Source organism: Rhipicephalus sanguineus, chromosome 7, assembly GCF_013339695.2.
Source record: "Rhipicephalus sanguineus isolate Rsan-2018 chromosome 7, BIME_Rsan_1.4, whole genome shotgun sequence".
NCBI lineage: Eukaryota > Metazoa > Arthropoda > Arachnida > Ixodida > Ixodidae > Rhipicephalus > Rhipicephalus sanguineus.
Window position 1 is genome coordinate 166,000,363 of NC_051182.1, and position 25,967 is coordinate 166,026,329.

General features: G+C 43.1%; 1 protein-coding gene across 3 annotated transcripts in view; it reads left to right on the forward strand.

The window, feature by feature from the left end:
* Positions 1–2,840: 2,840 nt before the first annotated feature.
* LOC119400489 (transmembrane channel-like protein 7) overlaps positions 2,841–25,967 on the forward strand; it is a 52,810-nt gene continuing 29,683 nt past the window's right edge. The window contains exons 1-5 of one of the 3 annotated variants that reach the window (XM_037667547.2): positions 2,841–3,130; positions 11,511–11,725; positions 12,464–12,604; positions 13,079–13,182; positions 22,457–22,526. In XM_037667547.2, the coding sequence (XP_037523475.1) occupies positions 3,070–3,130; positions 11,511–11,725; positions 12,464–12,604; positions 13,079–13,182; positions 22,457–22,526 (591 nt within the window). In that variant the 5' untranslated portion in view covers positions 2,841–3,069. Of the gene's footprint in view, positions 3,131–8,143; positions 8,362–11,510; positions 11,726–12,463; positions 12,605–13,078; positions 13,183–18,635; positions 19,067–22,456; positions 22,527–25,967 lie in introns of those variants that run through there. The other 2 variants (XM_037667548.2, XM_049418085.1) reach the window with 2 other exon arrangements.

Genomic DNA, 25,967 nt, shown 5'->3' on the forward strand with positions numbered 1-25,967 from the left:
CCTGCTGTTGTGTATTAATGCGCCCTCTTCCCACTCGCATACTGGGACGCGGGCCAAAACTCCGCGTGGCCCGTGACAAGACCCGCCATATCGTGCGTCGTTCTTTTGTTTGTTTGTTTGTTTGTTTATTGCCATTCGGTCTCGTCAGCGTGACGTATACACTCTGGTGCCAATTCGGGCGGTGCGAGGTCGGGCCTGTCCCACACGAGACGGGTCGCGCCGTGCTGAGCCACGCTCTCTAGGCACACGTACCTTGGTTTTGCGTTTGTATTGTGGTACGCGTTGCTATGTAAAGCTTGCTGTAGACGTACCCAGGAGCTGGCTGATGAGTTCGAGGTAAGGATACTTTGCGTATTTCTAAAGAATAGAGGTATACATGCTTAAATTTGATCGTAGATCGCTTATAGTGATGGTGTCGATGTCCTCACAAGGGATGAGCGGAATGTCACCTTCCTGTAAATGCTGCCTATACACCGTAAGGATACTGTAGCCATGGGCGTCGGCAAAAGGGGCATCCATCCCCCTCCCTTTCCCCCAAGCCACACCAGCGATCCTCCTCTTCACCCACTCCCCCACCGCGATGCATTACGGGTTTGCACCCCCAAGGTAAAGCCCAGCCGACATTTTGTTCTAAGTTTATTATTATTATTATTTGTTGTTGTTGAACTGTGCACCATCAGTACTTATGTCGCCTATCCACCTTCGTTTATACACCGATTCATGTATGTCAAATGATAGGAAACATTATAATGTACATAGCCAGGGCGTACACAGGGCCCGTGCCCCCCCCCCCCCCCCCGCAATTTTTTTTTTTTTTTGCCGTGGCATACAGACGCCAAAATGACACGACGACACCTGCCTGCCCGTCCCCCAGTTCAGATCAAAAAGGTGCTCCCCCCCCCCCCCCCCCACCCGAAAAAAATTTCTGCCTGCGCCCCTGGCATGTACGTATATATACATACTGTGGACCTAAATTTCTTGCATGACGGCAATTAAAAGCACGCATGCAAGATGGCCGGATGACTGTTAACAAAACATGTTGCGGGGCTAGCTGGTGTCGCGCTACGAGGACAAGAAGAAAGGTACACGACTGGAATTATCGCAATAATTCAGCTGAATTATCAAACCGGAGGTATTTCCAGCTGGAAATGGAACTCTTTTCTCCTGGGGCGATACCGTTGCAAGCGGATGACTGTTATATCGTTGGGACAAAGAGGCCATAAAGGGCGCTACTGTTTTTAACTCTAAACACCCTAAAATAAGTTTGTACCATTTGGGGAGTCTTTCGTCTCGCAACGATAATTGTCATCTCGCGTGCCTTTCCTTGCACGTCACGTCACAGTTATGAAAAAAGTTCCATTTCTAGCTGTATTACATAATCGGAAAATTTTCAGCTGGATAGACTTTCAGTTCGATAATTCAGCTGAATTATGAAAGCGGAGGTATTTCCAGCTGGAAATGGAACTCTTTTTCTCCTGGGGTGATACCGTTGCAAGCCCGCGGTGCTTCCACACTCCTAAAAAAGAAGGCTTGTTTAGGGTGTATATCTATCTCAGAACAATAATCGACATCTTGTTTGCTTGAGTTTCCTTTCGTGAAAACTCCGCGATCTCCTACCAAGAAATGCGAACAATACAGAAGTTCAGGAAAAAAAACGGAGGCTTGAAGATATGAAAAACCGTTGAACAGCTAGAGAATGCAGCCTGTTCTGTTCAACATACGTTCGTCACTTCGAGGTAGGGCATAGCCAGAATATTTTAACACAATGAAATTTTCGCGAACCAGGTCAGAGCTGACAATCGCCTTTGACTGTGTTCAAGATATGCAATTTCCTTACTAGTGATCGAAGGGCGCAATGCGTTCATGTCACCAGTCTATCTCATGTCACTAGAAAAATCTTAAATGTGCGCTTACGCTCATGTCAGATATTCTTTCGACGCAAAAGGCTTCGAAAATTTTGCGTGCACGTGTCGCCGTAGAGCCTCAGTAAGAAGACTTCTTCGCATCCACACTGAGAGCTGTGTGCGGCTAGGTGACAACTGACGGGGCCCTTCATCAAATTCTTGTGTTCCCTGAGACAATCGTTAACACATCGGCCAGTTCAATTGGCCAATGCAACATCGATCCAACGCATGGGTGATTTCATAAACACCACCATGACAGCATTAAGCAAGCTTCATAGTATGCTTTATTTTCTTTTTGCACACGTCTTGTCCATAGTCTTCCCTTTTGACCTCATGAGACATGCTCGATGATGTCTTGTGCAAAAAAAGAACAATAAAAACATATGCTTGCTTAGCTTGGCTACCTTTTTTTCATACGTAAGAAATAAGTGCATGGGAGAGAACCGCAATGGCAAATACTCGATAAAAGTGCACTTTATGTCATCTCGTTGAGAAATTTTGCAGTAGGGTAGGTGCCAGATGAACAAATTATAGGAGAGTAAAAACTTGAGACCGAAGGAAGAATAAAGTGCCACAAAGCACTTCAAATCGCCCGCGCTCACCTAAGCAACACCACACATGCGCAGGGTAAAAAAAAAAAAAAAAAAAAAAACAAGCTGCGAAAACCATTTCTTTTGTGAGAGTAGGGTCAATCGAATTGCTGAAGCAAAGCCAGGCAAAGCGGTCAGATAAAGAAAATACCCTGCCAAATATAATCTATTTACAAAATTTTGAGAGAATACAAACCGCCGGTTCATTAGCGAGGACCATTTCACACAGTATGTCTAGTTTTTCACTGACACAATCGGATAGTTTGCTTGCGTTGGCTACAGTACGTTGGCGCAGTTATGTTGACGTTGCTCTAGCAAATACGATGTCTGAAAGTTCATCCGTTCATCGGCCATCATCTGAGAACTGTCGCCGTCGTGAAACAAGACTTCACGCGTCAAAAGTGAATAAGTGTGACGTAACCTTCCCGTAGAGCTTCCAAGGGGCCAGAACACTGCTGTTCTACGCCCAGAACTGCCAGAAAATGGATATGCTGAAGTGACACAGACGCATTCGTTCAGGAACGAACTTTTTTCGCTGTCTCGCACTGCAGTAGCTTTCGTAACCTTGGCGTGCAATGTCGAAGAAACTTGGGGAACGTTGTGAACACGGCGACGACGATGATTCGGACACGTCAGGTGAGAAGAAAAAAGTGTTGAGAGATTACTACAGCTGGGCTCATAGCCCATGCAAATTCGCTCTTAACACCTGTTGCTTTACATATCTATAAAGCATAGGACCTGTTAGGAAGTTTCTCTCTAGAGTTAGCTTGGTGACAGTAGGCTGACATTCAAGAAAAACTGAGCGTTTATGTCGAGCATGCAACACTAGCTAGTTTTCTCGTCATTTTCCATATTTTGCACCGCGACCGCGCCTTCGCGTGCACCGCTCTGCTCGAAGGCGCGGGTTCGGTTCCCGGCTTTCGATTGGGGCGAAATGCAAATACAACTCGTGTACTTAGATTTAGGTGCACGTTAAAGAACCCTAGGAGGTCGAAATTAAACCGGAGCCCCTCACTACGGCGTGCCTTATTATGATATCGTGGTTTTGGCATGTAACACCCCAGCAATTATTATTATTATTATTATTATTCGTGTGCGCTGTTGTGATGCGTGTTACATAGCGGCATAGCGCTGTCGTTTTTCAAAATCTGAAAGTCATAGCGTTGATTCAGAAGAAGCACGAAAACTTACAACCAGCGCTGTAAATCCACGACAGAAAACTGCAGCTCTGACATGACGTCATCTTATTTACAAACCTCCACGCCTCCACTACCCTGCCGAGATAAGCTGGAGATATCAGGACCGCACAACTGACGTGCCGCACAAAAGGGAGCACTCGAATTTTAAACAGGAATCTGATACACGTGGCTGATAGCCATTTGAAGTGTTACAAGTGCGATTATGATTTATTATATAATGACGTATATATCGTAGTGAAGCCAACAGACAAGGAGTTCCTTGGTTCTCATTGTTGTCTTATGATTAAATGGGATTAAGAGAAACTAAACCAATTAGTTACCCTTCTTCTCCTTCGTACTCATGCATGCATGTAGCCAAGAATAAATGAAGGTGAGAAAAGCATAATAATGATATCATTTTTAGTTCTTGATTGAGACATAGAAATAAAAAATAAAGGAATGAAAATGAACGAAATAACAACTTGCTGCTGGTGGAAGCTATACGTAACCGTCTATATATATGTCTTTAGCCTAGAACAAAGCTTTTCTGGGTGCAGTGAAATATTCACAGTAAAGCAGAGGGGCATGTGTGAAGCAATTGAAGCAATGCATGGATGGGCAATTTATTTTATGTCCACTGCAAAACGAAGGCCTCTCCCAATGAACTTCAGTTTGCACTATCCTACGCAGGCTGATTCCATTTTGTCCCAGCAAACTTCGCTGTGACAAAATGGAAAGAAGCTTGTTCAGATATAAGTGGGTATCACATTTTATTCATGGCATATAACAAAAGGAATAATGAGCTATCACCTTATTCAGAATTGCGGGATAAAAACTTTCATGGCATTTTTTTAATGCACTCGTAAGAATTTCTAAATTGCAGTCTGTGTTATGACACTATAAACTGACTTGCAGGACCTCTTATGAGCGGAACTCTGTTATTGGACTAGAAAATATACTGGTATAATATATTTGGCAGGAAAAAAGGCAGTATTTACAGGGAGGTCAATGCGGATAGGACAGGCAGACCATATAGCAAGAGCATCTCAAATCATTTTCAGCCACTCGCAGTCATGGTGGCAGGTAGCCGACATTTGCTGCGAAGTTTCATGCTTGCATGCAGCACCTCCACCAAAATGTTGCATGAAACGGGTAGGTGTTATCACATAAGATAGAAATGCTGCTGGAGTGGCAGTCATTCATCATCATTAGTTTAAGTAACCTTCTTCATTCTCCTTACTGCAACAGTGTGGGTACACTCAAACCTCATTATAACGAAGTTACATCGTACACGAAAATAACTTTGTTATATCCGAAAATTCATTATAAAGGTATATTACTAACACTGTATGTATTGCAAGACTATTTCTCACTTACTTCATTATAACCGATGTTTCGTTATATCCATGTTCTTTATATCGGGGTTTCAGTGTAAATCTGTTTAGTTCTTCGATTCAAGTACAATCAGTGACTGACAGGCATATCCACAGCGAAATGAAATTACCAGCATACACCATCAACTACTTTAGAATGCAAGAAAACATTGGCAAAGCAATGTATATGAATTTGACCAGAAAGAAAAATTACATTTTGTAACCATATATAATACCATCTCAACCACTCACAGAATTCAGTGAATATACATTGGCGTGACGATAACTAAAAAATTCACTTGGAATGAACACATTTCTAACATACATGCATCCATTATTTGGAAGTTATGCTTCCTCAGGCAGAAACTCTGGAAAGTTCCAGCACGTGTTAGGCTCATGGACTATATGACCATCATTAAACCTACTCTCAAATATGCACATATCATTTGGCACCTGCATGCTAATAAAAGCATTGACATCTTCAAAAACTGTTCAGTGGAAATCTGTCCACTTCATTTTTCATAAATACCACGTGACTGACTCTTCAACATTACTAGTGCGTCAAAATAAAACTGGCCCTGTTGGCTATGAGCGGCACTGGCTAACACTCTGAGGGATTACACATACAGAAATACCCAATAAAGTTGACTGAGAAGGGCTTTCCGGCTTAGCTTAATTGGTAGAACATTGGACTCCTTATTCGAAGGTTGTAGGCTCAGATCCCACCGACGGAAAGGGTGATTTTTTGTCCACTTTAGTTCATTTTAATTTCGGTCATTATTGCTACATGACAGTTAAAGGCAACAATTAATGTCCCCTATTCCTTTCCTGGCCTAATTGTCTGTTGGATTCATTTGGTTGCTTCTAAAATAAAATCCCACAACTTCAGTTGTGGCATAAAATGCTCAAATGAAAATTTCTTGCTCACCTTAAAAACAACCACCTCATCTAAACCCTGATTCGTATATCAAACCTCTGATGTCAAGTATAAGCCGAAATCATCACGCTCATTCAATAACACCATTTAGAATGCAAGCTAATGCATTTAAGTGCTCCATCTTCCCTTGTATGACTAAAGATTGGAACACATTGCCTCTACGTATCCTTCATAATAGCGATTAATTCTGAATGATAGCGTCATGTTTAGTGCCTTCTTTTTTTTTTGTTCTCCTTTTACCACTCTTCTTTCTTTTTATTCATGTCACAGTAATCCAGGCCCTAATTGTGCCTTATTGCTTTTTAAGTGAAGCTTCTATGAGTTAAAGATTTTGGTGGTGCCATCAGCAGCATAATTTGCAAAAAAGCAGCACCAGCGAGTGTACGGAAATGCGGGTGTACACAAATAGGCCCTCGTAGGTGCGGTGGTCCCATGCATATTTGTGTACGCCATTTTCCCATAACTGATGATTTATCGTTCGTGGGCTTATTGGTGATCGGCCGTTTCTGGTCTGGTCTTTTATCGAGATCACCTGTCATTTTTATATTGCCACATTTCGTTGTTGCCTTTCACTGTTGCATTTCATTGTTTGACACATGAGCGTTGTTACCGCCTGCAGCAACCAAAGTGTTGTGCTGCTAAGCATGTGGGTGAAGGTTCAATTTCCGGCATCGAGAAAGGAAAAAAAATTGAAGCTTCCACTAAGCCACGCAAGGCTTGAAGCAGTGAAACTGGAAGATTCTGAAGACTAATCTGGTTGCTTCTAGGTTGTTTCTAGGCCTTAGCTAGGTGATGCAGGCTCTAGGTTGCTTCTAGGTCATTGCTAGGCTTTAGCTAGGCGATGCTAGGTTGTTTCTGCGTTGCTTTTAAGCGCAGAGAGCTTCGAGTTAAACCACAGATAGTCACAGACACGACACGGTTGTGCAAACTCCAGAGACAGATGCTCTCGCTGAAACCAAGCATTCACACCTCTCATAGATCTACGGGCACGTCGTCATTGGCGTAGGCCTTCCATCGCTTCGGGGTCTTCTCATAGCCGCCGTTGCCTTTCCTGTTCCCTAGTATTCTCTCGTACGTACACGGGGTCTTCAGCTTGCCGCCATCGCTTTGCAGTCATTTGTGGGGCTAACTGTTGCCTTCTTAATTTTTAGTGGACTAGTGGTGAGTAGTGGGGTTTACCCAATTTCTATGGCACATCTGCGTTTATGATGATAGCTTTCTGGTAGGCCACACAGTGGCAGATAGCCGTTAAGATGACGATAGTTTTCTGCAATCCACTCACAAGGAATGATTTGCTAAACAGCTTCCCTGTTAAAAATTAGGAGAGAGCTTTGTGCATTGCGATAGAAAGAAAGAAAAATAGTGGGTCAGGCATGCACACGCCAAGCTTCGCTTGCCCCCATTTTCCAGTTAGGGCTCCTAATTTCTTTTTGGCATAATGGTTATTGTAAGGGGTTTCTGTTCTTGATGCCCTTTCTTCAGATCCTGAGGAAACTTCGTTTTTATGAACTGTTATTTTTTTATTAATCTTTCTGTATTACTTCTGCCTTTTTTTTGTTGTGTTGTATTCTTATTTGCTACTTTTTTAGGGAACACAGTTATTGTAGACAGGCAACTCATGTGCTCCTTTTCTGTGCTGTCCGTAATAATATGCGGGATGGGAACACTGCTTTATAGTAATGGCTAACACGACCGTCCAGTGTTCAGAAACTGCTTGAGAATTATTTGATTTGATTTATGTGGGGTACTCATTGTTTTGTATTAAATTCTGTATCAAAAATTACTCTTTGCATGTCCTTACTGCACACATTTATGATTCTGGACCAATTTGTGTATTGGCATCAGTCTTACTGTCAAGGCATTGTTCATCTTTTTTTTTTTTCTTTACAGGAAGGCAGACTGCATTTAACTTGCCCATTATTCTTAATCTGCGCAGCTTTCATACAGTACATCATGAAGAGTGAAATTTGTTCCTATCTTTAAATTATTCGAAGCTAGTTAAGCTTTCCATACATAACATTTCTTTTAATGTAGTTTCAGCTCTCTGTTGTGACGCTGTTTGCGCACAAAACCAACTTGTGATGGCTCTGCTGCCATACATAGCGCTTTCGAAAATGACACACGAGCCATTGTTGTGTCAAAATGAGCCAGTGAGGAAAGTACCTTGTCGCAGAACATAGTTCCACGTGGTAGCATGAGCAAAAAGCTTTCTTTTTTTTTTGCTATGGATTGCTCACATGCATGTTGGATTGTTTTAAGCTGCATTGTGTCGCTCTAGCCCAACATGCTTTGTTGGCTTTTCTTGAAAGCCTCTGTTCCTTACAAGCTCAGCCAGATGCTATCGGAGGTGTCTTGTTGTAGGCTCGCTTTCCTGCACAGGTCAGTGTAACTTCATCAAGTACATTCTTACTTTTAGATATCCTCCTTGTTATTGTTTATATATATATATTTATAGTCCTTGCTTTACACCATGACAACAGTTTCACCGACATGGTGGCTTTTTCTAGACCCAGCATTTTTGTTAAGCCAGTGAGCATAAAGTTGAAGTGATAACCACTTCGACTGTTTTTATATCATGAGTGTAATTTGTCAAGGAGGTCGGTGAATGCAGAAATTTAAAGCTGCGAACATTTAAATATTTTTATGGCTCACCTTTCGTCGTGTCTACACTTGTAAATTTTTATAACTCTTCTGTGCAAGTTTTGTTTTCAAGGAATTGTGACACCTATGTCAGTTTTGTTTTACAAGCTTATATTATTTACACTTTTTGGACATAACAGCTGGAGAGTGGGAAGATAATACACATGACCCTCTGGGAATTAAACAGGACTGGTGAAACGTAACAAACAAGAGTGTGCCAACGTTTTGCTGCACATGTGAGCCCACAAAAGAGTATTTCATCAGACGGGCCAGCCTCTGTTCCTCTGGTGAAGTCTTCTCAATATATTGCTGTTCCTGCTGAGTGAGCCTTTCAGATTTCTTGGGGATCTAAAAGGTACAGTGGTGTTTCACAGTATAAGCTGGAATTGTTCAGTGAGCAGGTATATCTTATGAAACATGAATTTGTGAAATGTCCTTATAGGAGACTTATTAACCCATACTGAGACATTGGTCAATGGGTGAGAGCACAAATATTATTAGAAGCATTAGAAGAAAAAAAATGAAAAGTAGTATTAATTTACCAAGTAACGAGGACGTCTGGGAGGCACAGATGGAAGTGTCGGAACAGGGAGAAAGGGAGACTCTCCACACTAGCGTTTGCACCCTCCTTAACCCTTTCAGACTTGCCCTGTGAAGAACTCTGTAAATCTGCAAATGCGTCAACCTACACAACATTATTGCAACGCACTCTACATTCCATCACAACAAAAATGTTCTCATAATACGTTGATTTGTGTGGTTTACACTAATTAATCTTATTTAAGTTGTAAATAAACATCTATTTATTCTGAAGTCACTCAAGTTCTGTTCCCACATAAACAGAATCGGTTATGTTTATTTCGAGCAAAGAAAATTTTACTTTTGATGTTGCTTGCAGAAAGCGGCATGTTGAACGACTCGTCGAACATGGTAGTGCCTTCAGCAAAGTGATCGTATGCTACAGTACTCTGCAAAATGAAGTTAAATGAATACGAATTTATTACGCAGGAGGTCCATTTCATCCACACCTCAATGTATCATGCTCTTTCTTAGTGGCGTGTTGGCGCAGGTGGCAAAAACAAATGATGTGCGCAATTGTGTACAAAGCGTCTCAAAGAGTTAACATTTCAGAACTGAAAACACTTCTTGGTTCATTCATAGTCATCCTGAAAGATCATCACTCTAGAAACACACAGATGCTGGATTGAAACAAAGTAAGGGAGAAATGTAATCGAGAATATGCACGGCCAAGATAGATGCAGACACCACTGCGCATTGGTACACCTTCTTTATTTTTAAGGCGAAAGCCTTCTATGTCTCGTGTGAACGTGGCCTTGAATGAAAAGCTGGTGTGAGAGAAGTGAAGTGAAAAAGATCACGTGATGCCTAGGGCAGTAAAAGTCACACAAAAGTGTGTGAAAACATGACTGTGCATATATATATGATGATAATTAATATGTACTAATTAACATGCTAATTAGCAAAATGAATTAGTGGTCATTTAGTGGAAGATAATTAATGAAAGACAATTAGTGAACATTGGATGTCGATATGTAGTGCATGGTAAAAATAGCCATACCTGATGGCTTTCACCTTCAAGTCATCTTAGGCGAATGCACAAGGGACCCTGTGAGTCTTTCTTTTAAAGCAGCTGGTTTCACATGGTGAACGAGCCTGGTAAGTGTTGCAAAACATTCACTCAGCAAGGCACTCCCTTAGTGAGTTGGCCTTTCTTATGTTTTAGCGCAAGAAAAAACGACGCAACAAGAGGCATGACAAACCGGCAGATGCCTGAATGACCGCATGCGAGAACATTCTAATAATTTAAGCAAACTGGCAACAAATGATCATCTTGCCGCACACTGCATGCGTTGTGGTTGTAAGCCCATGCTGAATAGAACTAAAGTGATCGCAAGAAATTCAGATCAGATCACCAGAGAAATTGTTGAGGCTTTTGAAATGAGCAAAAGCAAAGGTTGTGTGAGCTGCCCATCAGTTTTGTTGTCCCAAAAAGAGATAGTGTTCTTGTCACGGTAGCGGTGGCGCTGTTGCTGTAAAGCGATATGTGGTGCGATTGTGATTTTGACATGCTTTCCTTCCTTCTTGTACATTGGCATTTATGCTGTTACCAAGTGCAGTAAACCCCACTTGTTGGTAGCGCTGTGTCCTCACGTCTTCTTTTACGCCTTAGTTTTTTTCTTGCGCTAAAACATAAGATATGCCGTACCGACTACATACCAGCAGGTTTTGTTAAGTTGGCCTTGTTGACTTATCACATCTGAGAAGACTATCTGTAACAACTCATAAGCAGATTCTTCAGAAGTGTTTATCAGCTTTTGGCTCACACAACTCTTTCTTCAAGTGAGAGTCTAGTGGAATAGTTACTGCATTCTTCACAGAGTACGTTGCTGCAGCAGATGAATGAGCATTTGTGTGACCCTCGTTTATTGCAGTGCACATCATCATGGGTTCAAAAATAGTTGTGGATCATGCTGTCATGGAAAGGGAGTCAATTTGACATATAAAATATGAATTCTTGCTGTGTTGCCGGACCACTTGGCATTATCTTTGCCCTCTGCATATTCATCTTCAACTCCACTTTGATCCTTTCTCGGTTGAACTCATCAGTAATTTTTTTCATGCTTGACCTGCAGATCATATTTTGTCTGTGATGGTTTACGTACATGTCTCCCAAATTCTTTGCTCAATATATCGTGAAATGAAAACATGCATTATAAATGATTAGGATACTCTCTCTCGTGCAAAATTTGAGTACAGTTCTACGCCGTGTAGAGCTGCACTCAGATTTTGCATTATGGAGTATCGTAATCGTCGGAACTTCTTTTTTAGCTTTGAATTTAATGGGTCTTTTTTGCTTGGCAATGCAGACACCGAGGGGGAAGAGGAGCGGGTGCAACTCTGGCAGTACACCCTTGGGCGGCGGTGTAGCAGGACTGACCTTGGCGAGCTCTGTAACACCCTTTCGCACTGGAGTGGTCACCGTGACTGGGCACGGGCAGTTTGCACCTTGCTGCCATCACGGCGCCGAAGCACTGCTTATTCTGAACGGTTTGCTGCTGCAACCCTGCCAGCCATGTCAAGGGTGCGTGCAGATTTCCTAACATTGGTGTGCAGCTTCGATTTGAACCTGTTGTGTGTAGATCATCCAGACATAGCCTTCTACGCTAAATACTGTGTTATAGCATGTCACAGGTTGCCTATAGATTTGATGATTTTATTTATGACCATCTTGTGACATCACATTTGTAATGACATCTGCAGCCTTGCTGCCACAGTGTTATCTCCTTGTAATGAAGATGTATGTGGCATGAAAATAACTTTGTTATATTCAGCATTTGTTGCAAACCTGTGTCTGTTGCATTCTAATATGAGCAGCAAATATTTTAGTGTTATTTTGTTAAATTCAATAATTTGTTATATATTCTTCACTGTTGCATTGACGTTAGTGGCAAGAAATGTTTCAAGAGTAGTATTGCCATATCAAGATTGTACGCACAATCATAGTCACTCTAGTGTCGATGTGAAGAGGTATGCTATGCGAAAATTGAATTTAATGTTAAAATAACTTGACACTTGGTCAGAGCCATCTCTGCATACAGGAGATTTGTATAGCATAGTAAACTCAGCTTGGAAAATTGTTGTCAGTATCAACTTAACATAACATTATTTTTATACCGCCGAAAGTAGTGTGAATCTTGGATTTCATTATGTTATACCACACCTGCAATATGTCATAGACAAGTTTTATAATTGTGCTCAAGAAACCTGGAATTACTTGTTGTGCTTTCAGACATACTTTTTTGAAACTTGTGTTGTGCAGGCATCCATTGAAGACCCGGACACTCTAAACGTGCGGCGGCAGTTGTCGTCCGCATCACATAGACGGCGAACTGGCTCCAGCTGCTTGAATCGTGCCTTGAGTATGCGTTCACCAGGTGGTCTTGATGCCTATGATTCAGTGGTAAGTGATCAGAGAGGAGTCTTGACACCAGGATTTCACTGGCTAATTAGTCCCCAGTCTGTATGTTTTGGGAACAACCACAGCTTTTGTGGTTGTTCTTATTTTAACTATGTGACAGCTGCCATAGTGTATTACAGACTGTAAACACTACGGCAACTTACTGCAAATCTACGTCGTTTGTCCAGCTGTAAGACCTTTGCAAAAATTTTCATTTGCGTCGGTGTTCTCGTCAAAACAAAATAAATCAGAGTGCTGTGAGTTAATGGTTATCTTACTGTCAATGCTTTACACCAACATTTAAGTAAAGAGTGTTAAATCACTGCAATATTGTGTGTCTCTGGTTAGGTTCTGCATCATCAGGTGTCGCTACCAGCATTGCCCATTACAAACCAGTGTTGCCCCCTGGTAACCCTTAAAAGCATGACCGGTAAGAAGTCCATGAACAAACTAAAATTCTCGAATTTCTCCTTCCAGTTTGAGTCGGGACTGGAGGAACCGCTGAGTGAGGAAGAGCAAGCGGAAATGCGGGCCGCCATTCGCAGCCTCCCTGTGCCACTGGCAATGCGTAGATTGTTTCGGTGAGTATGGGCCAAGACAGTGGCGCGTTTTTTTTTCTTTCTACATCCTCGTTCAGCTTTTCTTAAACATTCTATCATGATATCACAGGTAGCCCTTTTTGAAATGTTAACGCCTCAACTGTGGACACTGTTGTTATGACAGTGTGCTTTAGTCGGGTGCAGTGACCTGTCATCAACATTATGCAAATTTTCTTAACTCATCAAGCCATTCCTGATATCATATTTTCTAGGAAAAAATTGTAGCGAATTCAGATGTTAAAAAAGTTTGTACATTATAAACTAAATTTTTCTAAATTTATTATGGCAGTTAAGCAGCGATAAGCTGGGAGTTTATGGTGAAACTTCAGTGCGCATGAAAGACATACACACAATCAAGTCGACAAAATGAGCACTTAACTCTCGGCTGTTTAACAGCGCAACTCTCAACATCCACATTCTTTCAGAAGAGAAAATTATTTACACCTGTCTAGGCACTGTAAACAATAGCATTGTGATTGTGTTTTTTGTGACTGCTGTTTTGTTAAAAATAAACATGTGGAATAACTGAGGCTTTCCACACAAAAAAAGCGTGCAGACAGATGTATTAGTGAACCTTCGGTTGTAATCAGTGACAAAGAATTAGCATTATCGAATTCTGCATAAACTTTTTTATCTCTTTATCTTATAATTCATAACTTGTTTTGTACGTTGGCAGTGCAGACCACTGGTGCTTGTAGGGTCTGTCTTCTCTAAAATAAAGAGGGTCAAGTGCTTGTTTTGCCCCGCAATGGTGGTCTAGTGGTTTTCATATTAGGGTTTTGGGACGTAAAACCCCAACAATTATAAAGTGCTTGTTTGTATACTTCACCGTCTCTCTTGTGTGCTCGGAGATACCACCATAAATAGTGACCAACTCGCCCAACTTTTAGTTTTCAGCTGGGAGTTGTCTTTTTCTTTTTCTGGCCATTCTCATTTAAGCTGCTGTGAGTTACACATCAACCTTGACCAGGACAATCAGTGCTGTTGATCAGTAGGTGCGATGAGACAAGGTGAGCATGTGTGCCCACAGCTCTTAAGCAAGGTTGCAGCTTGATATGGATGCTCGCTTCAAGCTCACAGATGAAAAAGCAAGATAATGCACGAAGAATATGCCTGCACGTTTCGGGGTCTTTTCACCTACATCCCGATATGTTCATCTGTTCTTACTGACATATTAGACCATGTGACGTTTGTCTGCATACGTACATTGCATTCACTTGTATATGCTTCGTTCGCTTCGATAAATGTTTAGTTGGGATCTTTAAAGGGACACTAAAGAGAAACAGTGAATCGGTTTAGATCAATAAATTGTGCTGTGAGAACTCTAATACTATTAGTCGTTAATTTTGCCATCATAGGCTTATTAACAGAGGAGAAAATCAAGTTCAAAGTTTCATTTCTAAATTTCACCCCGAAATCTCCCTGCGTGATGTCACGAATTTCAAAGTGTATTTATCGTATTTTGGCGCCATTTGGCTCAACAAAATTACCCCAAACTTGGTATGTTGTCTATGGCCCCCTCAGAGGACAATGTACTTCATTTTCACCGATTAGGAACTACGTAGTCCCTAGCAGGCGCTGTCAAAACATGTGACGTCACGGCGAATGGTGCGGAAACTTCTAGGTGGCGTCGCCACCCACATTTTGTTTTGCGCGTTTTCTCGCTTACTAAGCGTCTTCTCGCAGCAAGCGTTGTGTTTTTGGTATCGTGAAAGAGTACTTTACTAATATGAGAAAAATCGTTTTGCTCTTTAGTGTCCCTTTAACAAACAGCGTAATAGTGGACAACAGACAAGGAAGGGAACAAAGACAGTGCTTGTGTTTGTTCCCTTCCTTGTCCATTGTCCACTCTGTGCTGTTTATTGAAGATAGATTACCAACTAGCTCAATCTCAGACCTTGCTTTAGTTGAAAGTAGGGGCTCATCCTGTCATTATCTTGTCTTGGTCTCTGTCTCTTGGTGCTCTAATTTTCATGTATGATTAGGTTAGCATTGGCTGAATGCACTGATTTAAGTTTCTGGTGTGTTATTGTGCAAATACAAGTATTATTAGGGCAGCCGCACTCTTTTTTATCATAGGTGCGGTCTGTCTGGCTTTGGGGAAGCATTGCTTATCTCACAGTTGAAATGGCAGAGCTGTTATCGAACATGCGTGCCGAGAGTGAGCAAACTCAGATAAGCACGAGGAAGTGTATGCACGTTATCTCTTGGCTTTCTGTTGGCCCATCTTTGGTTCCTTGTGTGGTGGCTTGGTGTTTCCATTTGTGTGCAACAGAGATTGTATGCATGAGGGCTACATTGGGCAGTACCATTCAAATAAATCATATTTCTTTGATTGCTACTTTCTAAAAAAGAAAGGGAGAAAAACAAATTCAAAGTTTACAAATCACATTCTTTAAACAGAAATTTATTCTGTTTTAATAAGCGCATGACAAATGACATACAGAGCAGGAAGGCCTAGTTGGGTGCTGACTACGGCTGATGCTTAGGATAATCGGTGTTTTTGCATCAAATGCAAATAATAAATGTAGAAGACAGCTCTCATTTGGCACACTGTACCCAGTATGTAGTAGGTCCTCTTGCAGTGCAAAGTCATTGCATTTATGTAGATGGGCACATGAACATTGTGCGTGCACAGCAGGCCCGTAGCCAGGGGGGGGCCCAGGGGGCCTGCCCTCCCCCTCCCCGAAATTTTGATGACAGATGGTGTTTTATCGAAAATAAAGTATGAAAATAGACGTTTTTCTCAAATTATTAAGGTTTCCAGCAAGTGCCCCCCCCCGAAAAAAATTCCTGGCTACGGGCCTGGTGCACAGTAACAATGAAAATTAAAGATAGGAAATGTATGCTATGTTTCCACAAAATTACTGAGATACTGAAACTACTGTAAATGCATAGACAGTAGCCTAGAAACATTCAGGCAGAGAACAGCTGTAGCAAGGTCTATTTTCTCTGTAGGTGCTTACGTGTACAATCTATTGTATGCTCATCAAGGCATTTATTATTGTTCAAAACCGTGATTATTTTGTAATCGTTTTGTAATTGCTTAAGAGCAATAATGGGTGCTACCTTAATATGTTTGTGTAAGTGAGGAAAACACAGGTTGCCTGTGTAATTAATGATGCTGTAAGAATCTAACAGTAGAATTAACATAGATGGCTAGCATACCCAACCTTTACCAGCATTGTGCAGTTCTGTCTTGGTTGCTTTATAATTGACTACTGTTGTTGCTCTTTTTTGTTGTTGTTTAACTGTTGTATTCAGGCTTGTATGAGTCCAGTAAGCAGTAGCCTGGGTGTTGAAGGCATTACCTAAGAAGCTGGGCTGCGGACATGCACCTATATTATTATTTAATAATGATACTCTCTGGGTCAACAGACATTACAGAGAGAAGTGGTAAGAAAAAACAGAAAAGTAAGATTATGAATTACAAAGAAGGAATAAAATGTTCATAATGGTGCGATTGTAGTTATTAGGAAGCAGAATTACAAGATGATGTTACAAACTATTGGTTCATAAAATCATGACACAAACACCTAAAACAAGCATTGAAACAGTACATTTAAAACATAATCTAGGCATTCTGACTTTATGAACGAAATATGTTAACTTAATAGTTAGTAGAGGTTGTGTGCCAATTTCTCTTTTTTCCCTTATGATTGCATATGCTTGTGCAATTTCTTTATCCCAGAAATCGTGCGCTGCAGCTTCTCAGACGGAGTACTAGGAATCGCTTCATACAGTTACCTTATCTAGAAGGTGCATGCTGCACCCTTTTAGACTTTAGACAGCGCACTAGGCATTGCATTGTTTGAGGCCACCTTTGAACACTTATCGGCACAGCTGTCAAGGAGAGCCGGTCACCGGCTTGAAGCTCTCAAAGGGGCCATTATCTGCGCGGCTCTGATAGGGTAGCACACGTTATGCTGAGAGGCCCGTCTGGCACATTCCCCAGTTGTCGTGGTTCCTGCATGCTGTACTCCTAGGACTGCGCGAAGCAGTCTCTCATGGATCGGAGAAGCAAGGATAAGCTCAGGCAACATCGATCTCATGTGTCGGATGCTGATGGTTACGAGGACGGTGGATACCAGGGTCCAAGAGGCCGCGACGATCGTCTATACTTGGGTGCTGCCGGTGATTCGTGGAGGCAACGTGAGTGTCACGAGGGAAGACTGAGATGGGATTATGAAGCCTACGAAAATCGAGGTTACGAGCCCGAGACTTATGCGCATATGAGCGACGAAGAGGTGAGAGAGTGTGATTATTATCGAGATAGTGGACGCGAGGAGAGGCATCCTCAGAAGAGGTATGTCAGCGAAAGAGACTATGAGGGCTACTGTAATGATGGTCAGCGCACGTCACAAGATTGGCTTGGCAACAGCTATGATGATGACTTTTATGACGAGCAGCAGCAGCAGCAACAGAAGTTGGCAAGACGCAGCGGTCACGACCAGAGAGGTAGCGGCGGTCAACAGAATGTGATAAGAGATGAGAGCAGGGATCACGAGGTTGAATGTTACGATTGTTACGGTAGCACTCAAAATGTACGCAAAAGGAAAGAAAGGGAAGATAGCTTTGCAAGAGGTTACAATGGTCGCAGAAGTCAACGACCAGCTATCACAGATTCTGAAATGAGCTATGGGAGAGGTTACAGTCACGGCCAAGATTACAGCCACTCTTTGACAGATGAAAGACGTGAGAATGACATTAGAACTTCTGATGACTACTGTGGCAGGTTGAATGGAAAGTACAAAGCTGAAGAAGAATATGTCGAGGATAGTAGCAATCGCTACCACGGAAGTGGCCACCACCACACAGATTTGAGACAGGGTGCGCATCGCCATGCTGAGGTTGGCTATGACGAGCCTAGCAGCTACAGTCTTGAGGATGCTAGAGAGTGGAGCTGCGACAATTATCACAGGGATGAAGACCAGCACCGTGAGAGGAACAGAAATAGTGTCTATGAGTACGATGACACTCATGATACCCATGACACTTATCACGGCCATCATAGGAACCAGGAAGACAGTGACAGTGAAGAACACTTGTACTATCGTAAGCGAAGGGATGATGATGAATACCTGCCACACCAAAGTTCACAGCATGTGGACAGAAGAAAGAGCCCCGTTGGGAGTTTTCGTCAGCGTGGGTTACGCAGTCCTAACCCTCTGTCGGTGCAACAATGTGTTGATCGTTACAGCAATGAACGTGAATCACACATGTACAGAAACAGTGCGTACGAAGGTGATGGCGTGTGTGGTAGCGAAGACGTCTTCAGAGCCCAAGATCTGTACCGAGAAGAAAAAAGCAGTGACAATCATACTCCTTACTCTATACAAACACTCAGGGATGACAACATTTCGGATCGTAGTTCAGAAAGGTTTGTGGGCAAGAGTTACAGCGGTGAGGATAGTGTTGAGGGTCGCCGAGGGGAATCGCGAAGCGCTGACATGGAGTCCGAGTGGGCGATACTGGACCAAAGTTCTGCTAGAAAGCGACATGGAAAGGTACTCCCTAAGCTTGCACTCACTCCGGAACCAGCAACGCACGAAGGTGCAGTCGTTCCAAGGCGAACACCATTGACACCAACGACGTTTTCTCCCAATGGCGATACCAAAGATGGTCTTCTCGAAATTCCGCGATGCAGAGAAAGAGAGAGGCAACAGCGTGGGGCATCGGGGAGGCGCGTCGGATCCCTCGTGGCTGGAGGGTCGCAGAGGTTTGCGACGATGAAGAATGCGAGGAGGATTGCAATGGAAATGGGAATGGAAGAAGCTAGAGCTGAGGCAAGGGCTGTAGAAGAAGAGGCAGAAGAACTTTTGGAGGAATTTCATGGAAAAATTAAGCGCACAAGTTGGGCTAAAAGGTATGCAGAGGTGCTTGGGGTGCACATTGTGGTTGTGGCGAATGCTTGATCTGTCTGTAGTGGTAGCCATTTACGCAATCCTAAATGCGGTATTTGTTGATGTGCGAGTCTGTTTTACTGAGCAAAACGGAATTTTTTCGTCTCTGAGATCAGCTTGAACTTGAGCCAGTTGCTCTAACAACTGTACTGTGCCATTTCCATCCATAGTGAAAATTCAAATGCAGTACAAAGACTTATGGCCTGCTTAGTTACCGATCTTTGCATTGGTGTTTTAGTAATAGATAAATAGGGCAAGACATCTCTGGGTCTACCAACCTGCCTCAGCCATCCTGCATTAATAGATGCATTAGGTAATAGGTGAGCTTAAATAACTTATTAAGCACGTCTCGCAGGCGTTCAAAGTTCATGGTGTCATAAGGAGTTAACAGCGACTGGATGGTACATATTAACAACAACAACGTCAATGTGTAGGCCTCACACTAAACCAACTAGAGCTTGTGCTTATAGTGAGGTGTGGCATGCATACTGTGCAACACTAAGACTCATCAAAAGCGTTTTATTGTAGTGGAATGCCTCGATTAGGCAGCTTGCATGTTTTATCGCATCACTGGTTGTCTCTTTGGTGTTCACTTTAGAGCTTGTCCTTGTTCTCACAGGCAGGCTAAGAGGGATAATAGAAATCAAAGTTGGCCCATTGGTTATTGAAGTACTCGGTAAGAGAAGTGCAAAACTTCAAGGTTGTGAAATAATTAGTACAGCCTTATTTATTTGTTGAAAACATATAGCATTTCATTGTATGCTGTAAGGTGCAAATAAATAAATAAATAAATGGACAGACGGGCGGGCGGACGGGTGGTCGGGTGGGTGCCAAAAATAGGCAGGCTAAACAGCGTTTAGGCACAAAAAATAGGCAGGCAAAGCACGTTTTACGCCTCCCAATGTTGTAAATGCAGGCACAATAAGTGTTTGCATAAATGCAAATAATTTCAAAACAAAGACATGCGCGATCTATGGCAGAAAAAAAAGAAAGTTGTTTGTGACGGCAAAAAGGCGCAAACAGTTTAACATAGCCTTGCTATCGACCTTTTTCCGCATGGTTTGCAGAATACAGTCTCTCCTTTTATTCTACAGCATGGTGAGTAAAGTGCCTACTGTCAAATCAACACACTCCTAGGTCTCTTTTTTTTTTTCGGCATGGCTTAGAAAGACAGCATAGCAGCAGATAGCCAGACCTCTAAAAGACCAGAAGGGAGGGATGCCTCATATTGGCCGGGTCTTATCATGTATGGTAAATTTCTTCTCTGTCATTGAACACCTTAAGAAGTAAATTACAAACAAAATAAAAGCCGCGTGCTCATCACATCTTTCTTTCTTTCGCTCTTCACTCTCCTTTCCTCTGATGGTTCTCCACGGTTTTGCATTTGGCAACTGCTTGCACCATGTTAACGTGGTGGCGTATGGTGGCCGGCACGTCCCATTGCACGTGCTGCTAGCGGTTAAATAGACAACCACCCATTTGTAGCACGAAGCCACCAGGAAATTCATACGGATTTCACAGAAAGAAAGCCTCTTAGTCTCTTGGTAGAGCGACCGCCCCGGAAAGGCGTTGGTTGCGGGTTCAAACCACGGACCAGGACGAATTTTTCGGCGACTAAGAGGCTCTTGTGGCTTCGTGCTACAAATAGGTGGTTGTCTATTTTTCCCTTTCTTAACGCTTCCGCCACCTTGCAGAATTCCGCAGAACTGATTTTCAATATGCTGCTAGTGGTTGTTTTCCGGAAGTTGGTGGAACCTGAGGACTAGGTTGAACCCCAAAGAGTTTGGAACAGTCAATGTCTCTCGGTCTCAGACTGCACTCGAAAGTGATATTTGAGGTTAAATAGTGTCCATATAGGTGCTGATTTTGAAAATAGGCATTTATAGGCACTTATAGGCATTTATAGGCGCTATAAAAACACTATAAAAACCCTTCTTAACCTCTAATTCATGCTCACATATCAAAGTAGGGCAATAGGAATGCAAGGAACAAAATAGGCATATGCCTAAAATCCGGTGTCTGCTGATAACTGATAAGTACCGATCTCAAGTGCCACTCTGTCCTCTAACAGCTGTGGCTATCAATCTATGAGCAAGATGATGCAACGAGAGAGAAAAGCTTTTTTGTCCCTGAAGTTGCATTGTCCCACCGAAGGGCACACTGTTGCTGCAACTCCAAGGCCAAAAATGTTTTGTCTTTTGTTCCTACAGCAACGACTGCTTTGTGGGAAAGTCAGAAGTGACTGAGCCGTGTGGTGATAGTAGCTCACTGTCGGAGAGGCAAAAGGTGCTTATGTTTTGCGTGCGCCCGACAATGGCTTGACCACGCTGAGGTACACGCACGCGCTTGTCTGTCATTGAACTTGGATTTCCCGCAAAGTGCCAGTTGCGAGAGCAAGAGGAGATAAAACATCATACACAACACTGGTCTTACGGCACACATCTAATACACGTATACACACAAAGTAATCTGTCGTTAGGACAAGTCTATATTGCAACTAAAAAAAAACACCTTTCCTGTCGTGTGGTCTTCCTGCCAAGTTGCTGCTGTTGAAAGGCCAAAGGGCATGCGCCGTTAGTACTTCATCTGGTTGATCATGCCTCACGAGTTTCCTCACATGAAGTACCGTATTCTATGTCAGTAAGGTAGAAAGGTGGGCAAGTTGGAATCCATACATACGTGGAAAACCAGTGCGAAAACAACAGAGACATACAGGAAAAGAAGGACACAGGACGAGCGCTGTGTTGAACAACTTCAACACAGTGCTCATAAAAATGCCTTAGAGCATAAAAATACCTTAAAGGGAACGCTGACATCACATCTTTCAGTTCATTGCAGGTCATGTGGGTCTAACCCTTTCTTCAATAACACAATCATCATCTTGAAGCACAAACTTAAAAAGGCTCGGAACTTGCGGAAGCGTTTTTCATGAAAATGATGCGTGATGACTTTATGTCGGAACTTTCGTTTGTTTGTTAGATTGCAAGGTACACATGCTTAGAAGATTTTCTTTCATGTAACCTAGAGTACTGCACACGCATGGTGTTGGTTTTTCATTTCTTCTGCTTTGTTCAGTAAATTTCAGTTGTTAGACAGCTGTGTCCTTATTTTCCTGTGTGTCTCAGTCATTTTTGAGCTGGTTTTCCAAGTATACTTTGTCTTACACCGTGGTTTGCATCAAACTGAAATCCCATCAAAAAATATATATATTTTTTTGATTGATCATTTTATGAGATCACTGATGACCAAGTATCTATTTATGCTGCCTTGCATCTATTTATGCTGCTGTGGGCCTCCAAATGGGTGGCTTATTGTGCCAACACAGTGCTTATGCTGTGCACTTTTACTTGCAGAAATCAACTGCAGAGGTCGCCACCGCACGAAGGGGAGAAATTTGATGCCTGGAACTTGAAAAGCTTCAAGGTTTAACATTTTACATTTCATTTTCTTTATACTTGCCTTTATTAGTGCAAAACTCTTACTATATGAAGCCTACTAACAGTGAAGGCCATGGAAGCACTGGGGAATTTTAGTATAGTTTAAATTGAAGTGCTTAATTTATAAGCTAAAAGGGAATGAAAGTGGAAAAATAAAATGTCAGTGCAAACTTTCAACCTCCTCTGTGCTGTGTGTACATTGCACTACATAAATACCCAATAGTGTGGACAGGACTGCAGCTGCCACCATAACGCAGATAGTAGCGCACGTGCAGTGTGAAGGTTGTGTGGTTTGGCTACCACAAAGGCTGCATTATTTTTTTGTGCACTTTCATTTGTCTTTAGATTATTATTCCTGCACTTCGAAGAAACTGCAATTTACTGTTCCGTTTGCTCTCCTTGGCTTCATTATCTCTCGACTTTGTGTTGTTGCGACCAACAAGAACTGGTATCTTTGATTTTCCTGCTTTGAGGGTTGTTCTAGGCATTTTATGTAGCTATGTTCACTGGTGTGGCAGTGCTCTGCTGTTCACTAATGTAGTGTTCAGCAACTGAAACGTAATACTCTAAGCATGTGGCTGCTAACTGTTACTGTACAGGGTGTCTACCGACCGGGAAAACCGGGAAAACCGGGAATTCTCAGGGATTTTGGGTAGTCTGGAAATTCTCAGGGAAAACTCAGGGAAATTGTGCTCCCATCAGGGAAAATCCACAGTATCTTTATTGAAAGGCGACGAAAGTCGCGGTAGCGCTTGCTCGATATTTTGTGAACGCATTTTTCAAATCAAACGGCCGCTGCGGCTGCGGGGAAGTCATGATGCTGTCATCGCCTTCGGAGCGGTGAAGTGGGAGAGAATCCGGCTAATGCGTGGCATGCGGGAACCGCGAACCACGACACATCGTATCGCGCAATGTTGTCAGGATGTTCTGGGAGTACGCGGTGTAGTTCTGTAATCTTTCTCGCGCGTGCTGTGCGTTAGCGCCCGATATGGTGTTTTTGTTATCGCCGCGTGTCAAGTAACAAGCATGATTAGTTGTAGAAGCGGTAGCAGTAGATGTAACGAGCTTGAGTTATCTTGCAAGCGATCGCGATCGCGCAGGAAGCGGATGTCTTCGACAAGGCTCGTATCTGGCAAGCCATCCCGATCGGCGAGAAAAAAGACGCTTGTTGGCTGTTATCGGAGAGCTCACTCGCTCTGATCCCGAGCTTCAAAGATGCTATTTAGGACTCCGTGAAGAATATAATAAATTTCCAGGCGAGAGCTAGCGTAACTAACGGGCCCATTCACAGCAAGTGAAAGCTTTTTTATTTCTTTTTTTCCCCGGTGAGGGCACTGCTGAAACAAGTTTTAGGCAGTCGACTGAAATTTTTTGCGGCTGCAGCTGGCAATTACCAGCCACACCACGTGGGTGTTTGCTATAAAGCCGAATTACAAAACTTTTTAGAGCCATGGCATAGCGGCGACCGAAATTCGCGACACCAGCACGGGTACCACATGCTCGATCCGGCGCGCGGTGTCGGAAAACGGTAACGTTTCCACCATAATCGGATGTGCCGTAATTCAGGCTGTTGCCGTGCTTTCATGCGATGTTAGCCCGCAGCTATATTGCTTTTTTTTTGTGCGATAGCAATTATATAGACACTCCGACGCGAATTTTTTGCCTTCGCCATGATCTTCCCTATCAAGTCCAAATTGCGATTACATCACCTCGCGCGTCGCATGCTCCATGTGCGAGTAAAAATGCGCGAGCGCTGCCGACGAACGGGGCTTAAGCAGAGATGAAACGAGCCGACCGTCTCATTCGCACGATGGGCACATGGATAGGAGCCGGCGCGTTGGGAAGGGGGGGGGGTGACTGCGTGAGTCCGACAGTAAGTGCGTACTTTGTACCAGCGGGCGTGGTCGCGTGCGCCGCGGTATCTTTAGTGGGGATCAGCAGACGGCTCATACCTTTGCAGGTGTTGTGCTCTAATTGCAAAACTTCCGTTGAAGCCATAGCAGTGGCAGATCCCGGGGGGGGGGGGGCGATAGCGGCGATCGCCCCCCCCCCCGCCCCCAAGCCAGCCCCCGCCCCCTCCCTTCAGTGCCTGTCGTCCACCTCCTTTGTCAGGCTTGCTTGTCGAGTTTGCCCCCTTTGTCAGGTTGCTTTGCCTGCCACTGCCCAAAAGGGGTAAAGAGAATCTTGTCCCTGCTCTCTACATCTCTCCTCATCGTTCCGCTCTTTCCTGCTTCCCTATGCACATTTCCAACGAAGGCTTCTTAGGCACCGCCATAATCCCCTCTGGGCTGTTGTAAATATGCGTGACCCACCAAAATGCACTGCTGAGCGTTGGCTTCAGCCTTTGTACCCCCCCCCCCTCATTATGTACCTGAATCCGCCCCTGAGCCATAGATCATAGATAGGGCACTTCTCTTAGTGCAGCGGCTGCGTTTCCTGAAGGAGCGAGCTGCTAGCCTATATTCATATAAAATTCCTCTTTGTTGCTATCGGATTTACTATTTTGCTCTCGCGGTGAAACTGACTCTTTTTATGTTGTGCGTTCGTGGAGAGCAAATTGTTCGGTTGGGCAACATGATAGCAAAGGCGTTGCATTGCTCTGGGCAACGCGCGAGGATTTGACAACAACCCGCAGCAGCAGAACAAGCGCAATTCCACAGTGCATTAAACCCGCATTTGTTTCGTCTTTACATGTGACACTCTGGCAAGGCATCTAACTGTGATTGCTGCATCTCAGGCTCAACAAAATTGATTTTTTTCACGCAAAAAATAAAAAAAAAAGTTTTTTCATGTTGCCATATTAGTCGAGCATTCTTGTGGCCTTTTCAGTTTAAGATTAATCCTTCGGTAACTGTGCTTGCATGAAAGGTCGAATTTCAGTTTAACGAAGTTTCGATATAACAAAGTGAGTTGCCGATTTTACCAACTTCGCTATATTGAGGTTTATCTGTTCTATGTACTATTAAAATGGGATTAAGTCGTTTTCATTTTCTAAAATGCGTATTAGAGAGTGACATCACCGAGCGATATGGTCTCTACCCATCTTGACATAAAACAAAGTTCTGTTTCACTCAGGGAATTTCAGCAAAAACACTCAGGGAAAACCTGGAAAACTCGGGGAATTTAGAAATGTCAACTCGGTAGACACCCTGTAACACTTTTTAAGGCTAAAGGCTCATATAGCTCACGAGAAAAAAAAAACCCAGTTTTCAGTGTTGTCAACACAAATAGTACCAAAAGGCACATGTGATGTACATGGGCGTCGGCAGGGGGGGGTGCAAATGGGGCACTTGGCCCTCTTGCCCCTTTTCCAAGCTACACCGGTGCTCCCGATGCAACGTGGATTTGCACCCCCCAAAACAAAACACTGCCGACGCCCATGGCGGTGCACACTCTCAATCCCTGGTTGAGAATTCAAGCTAAGTAA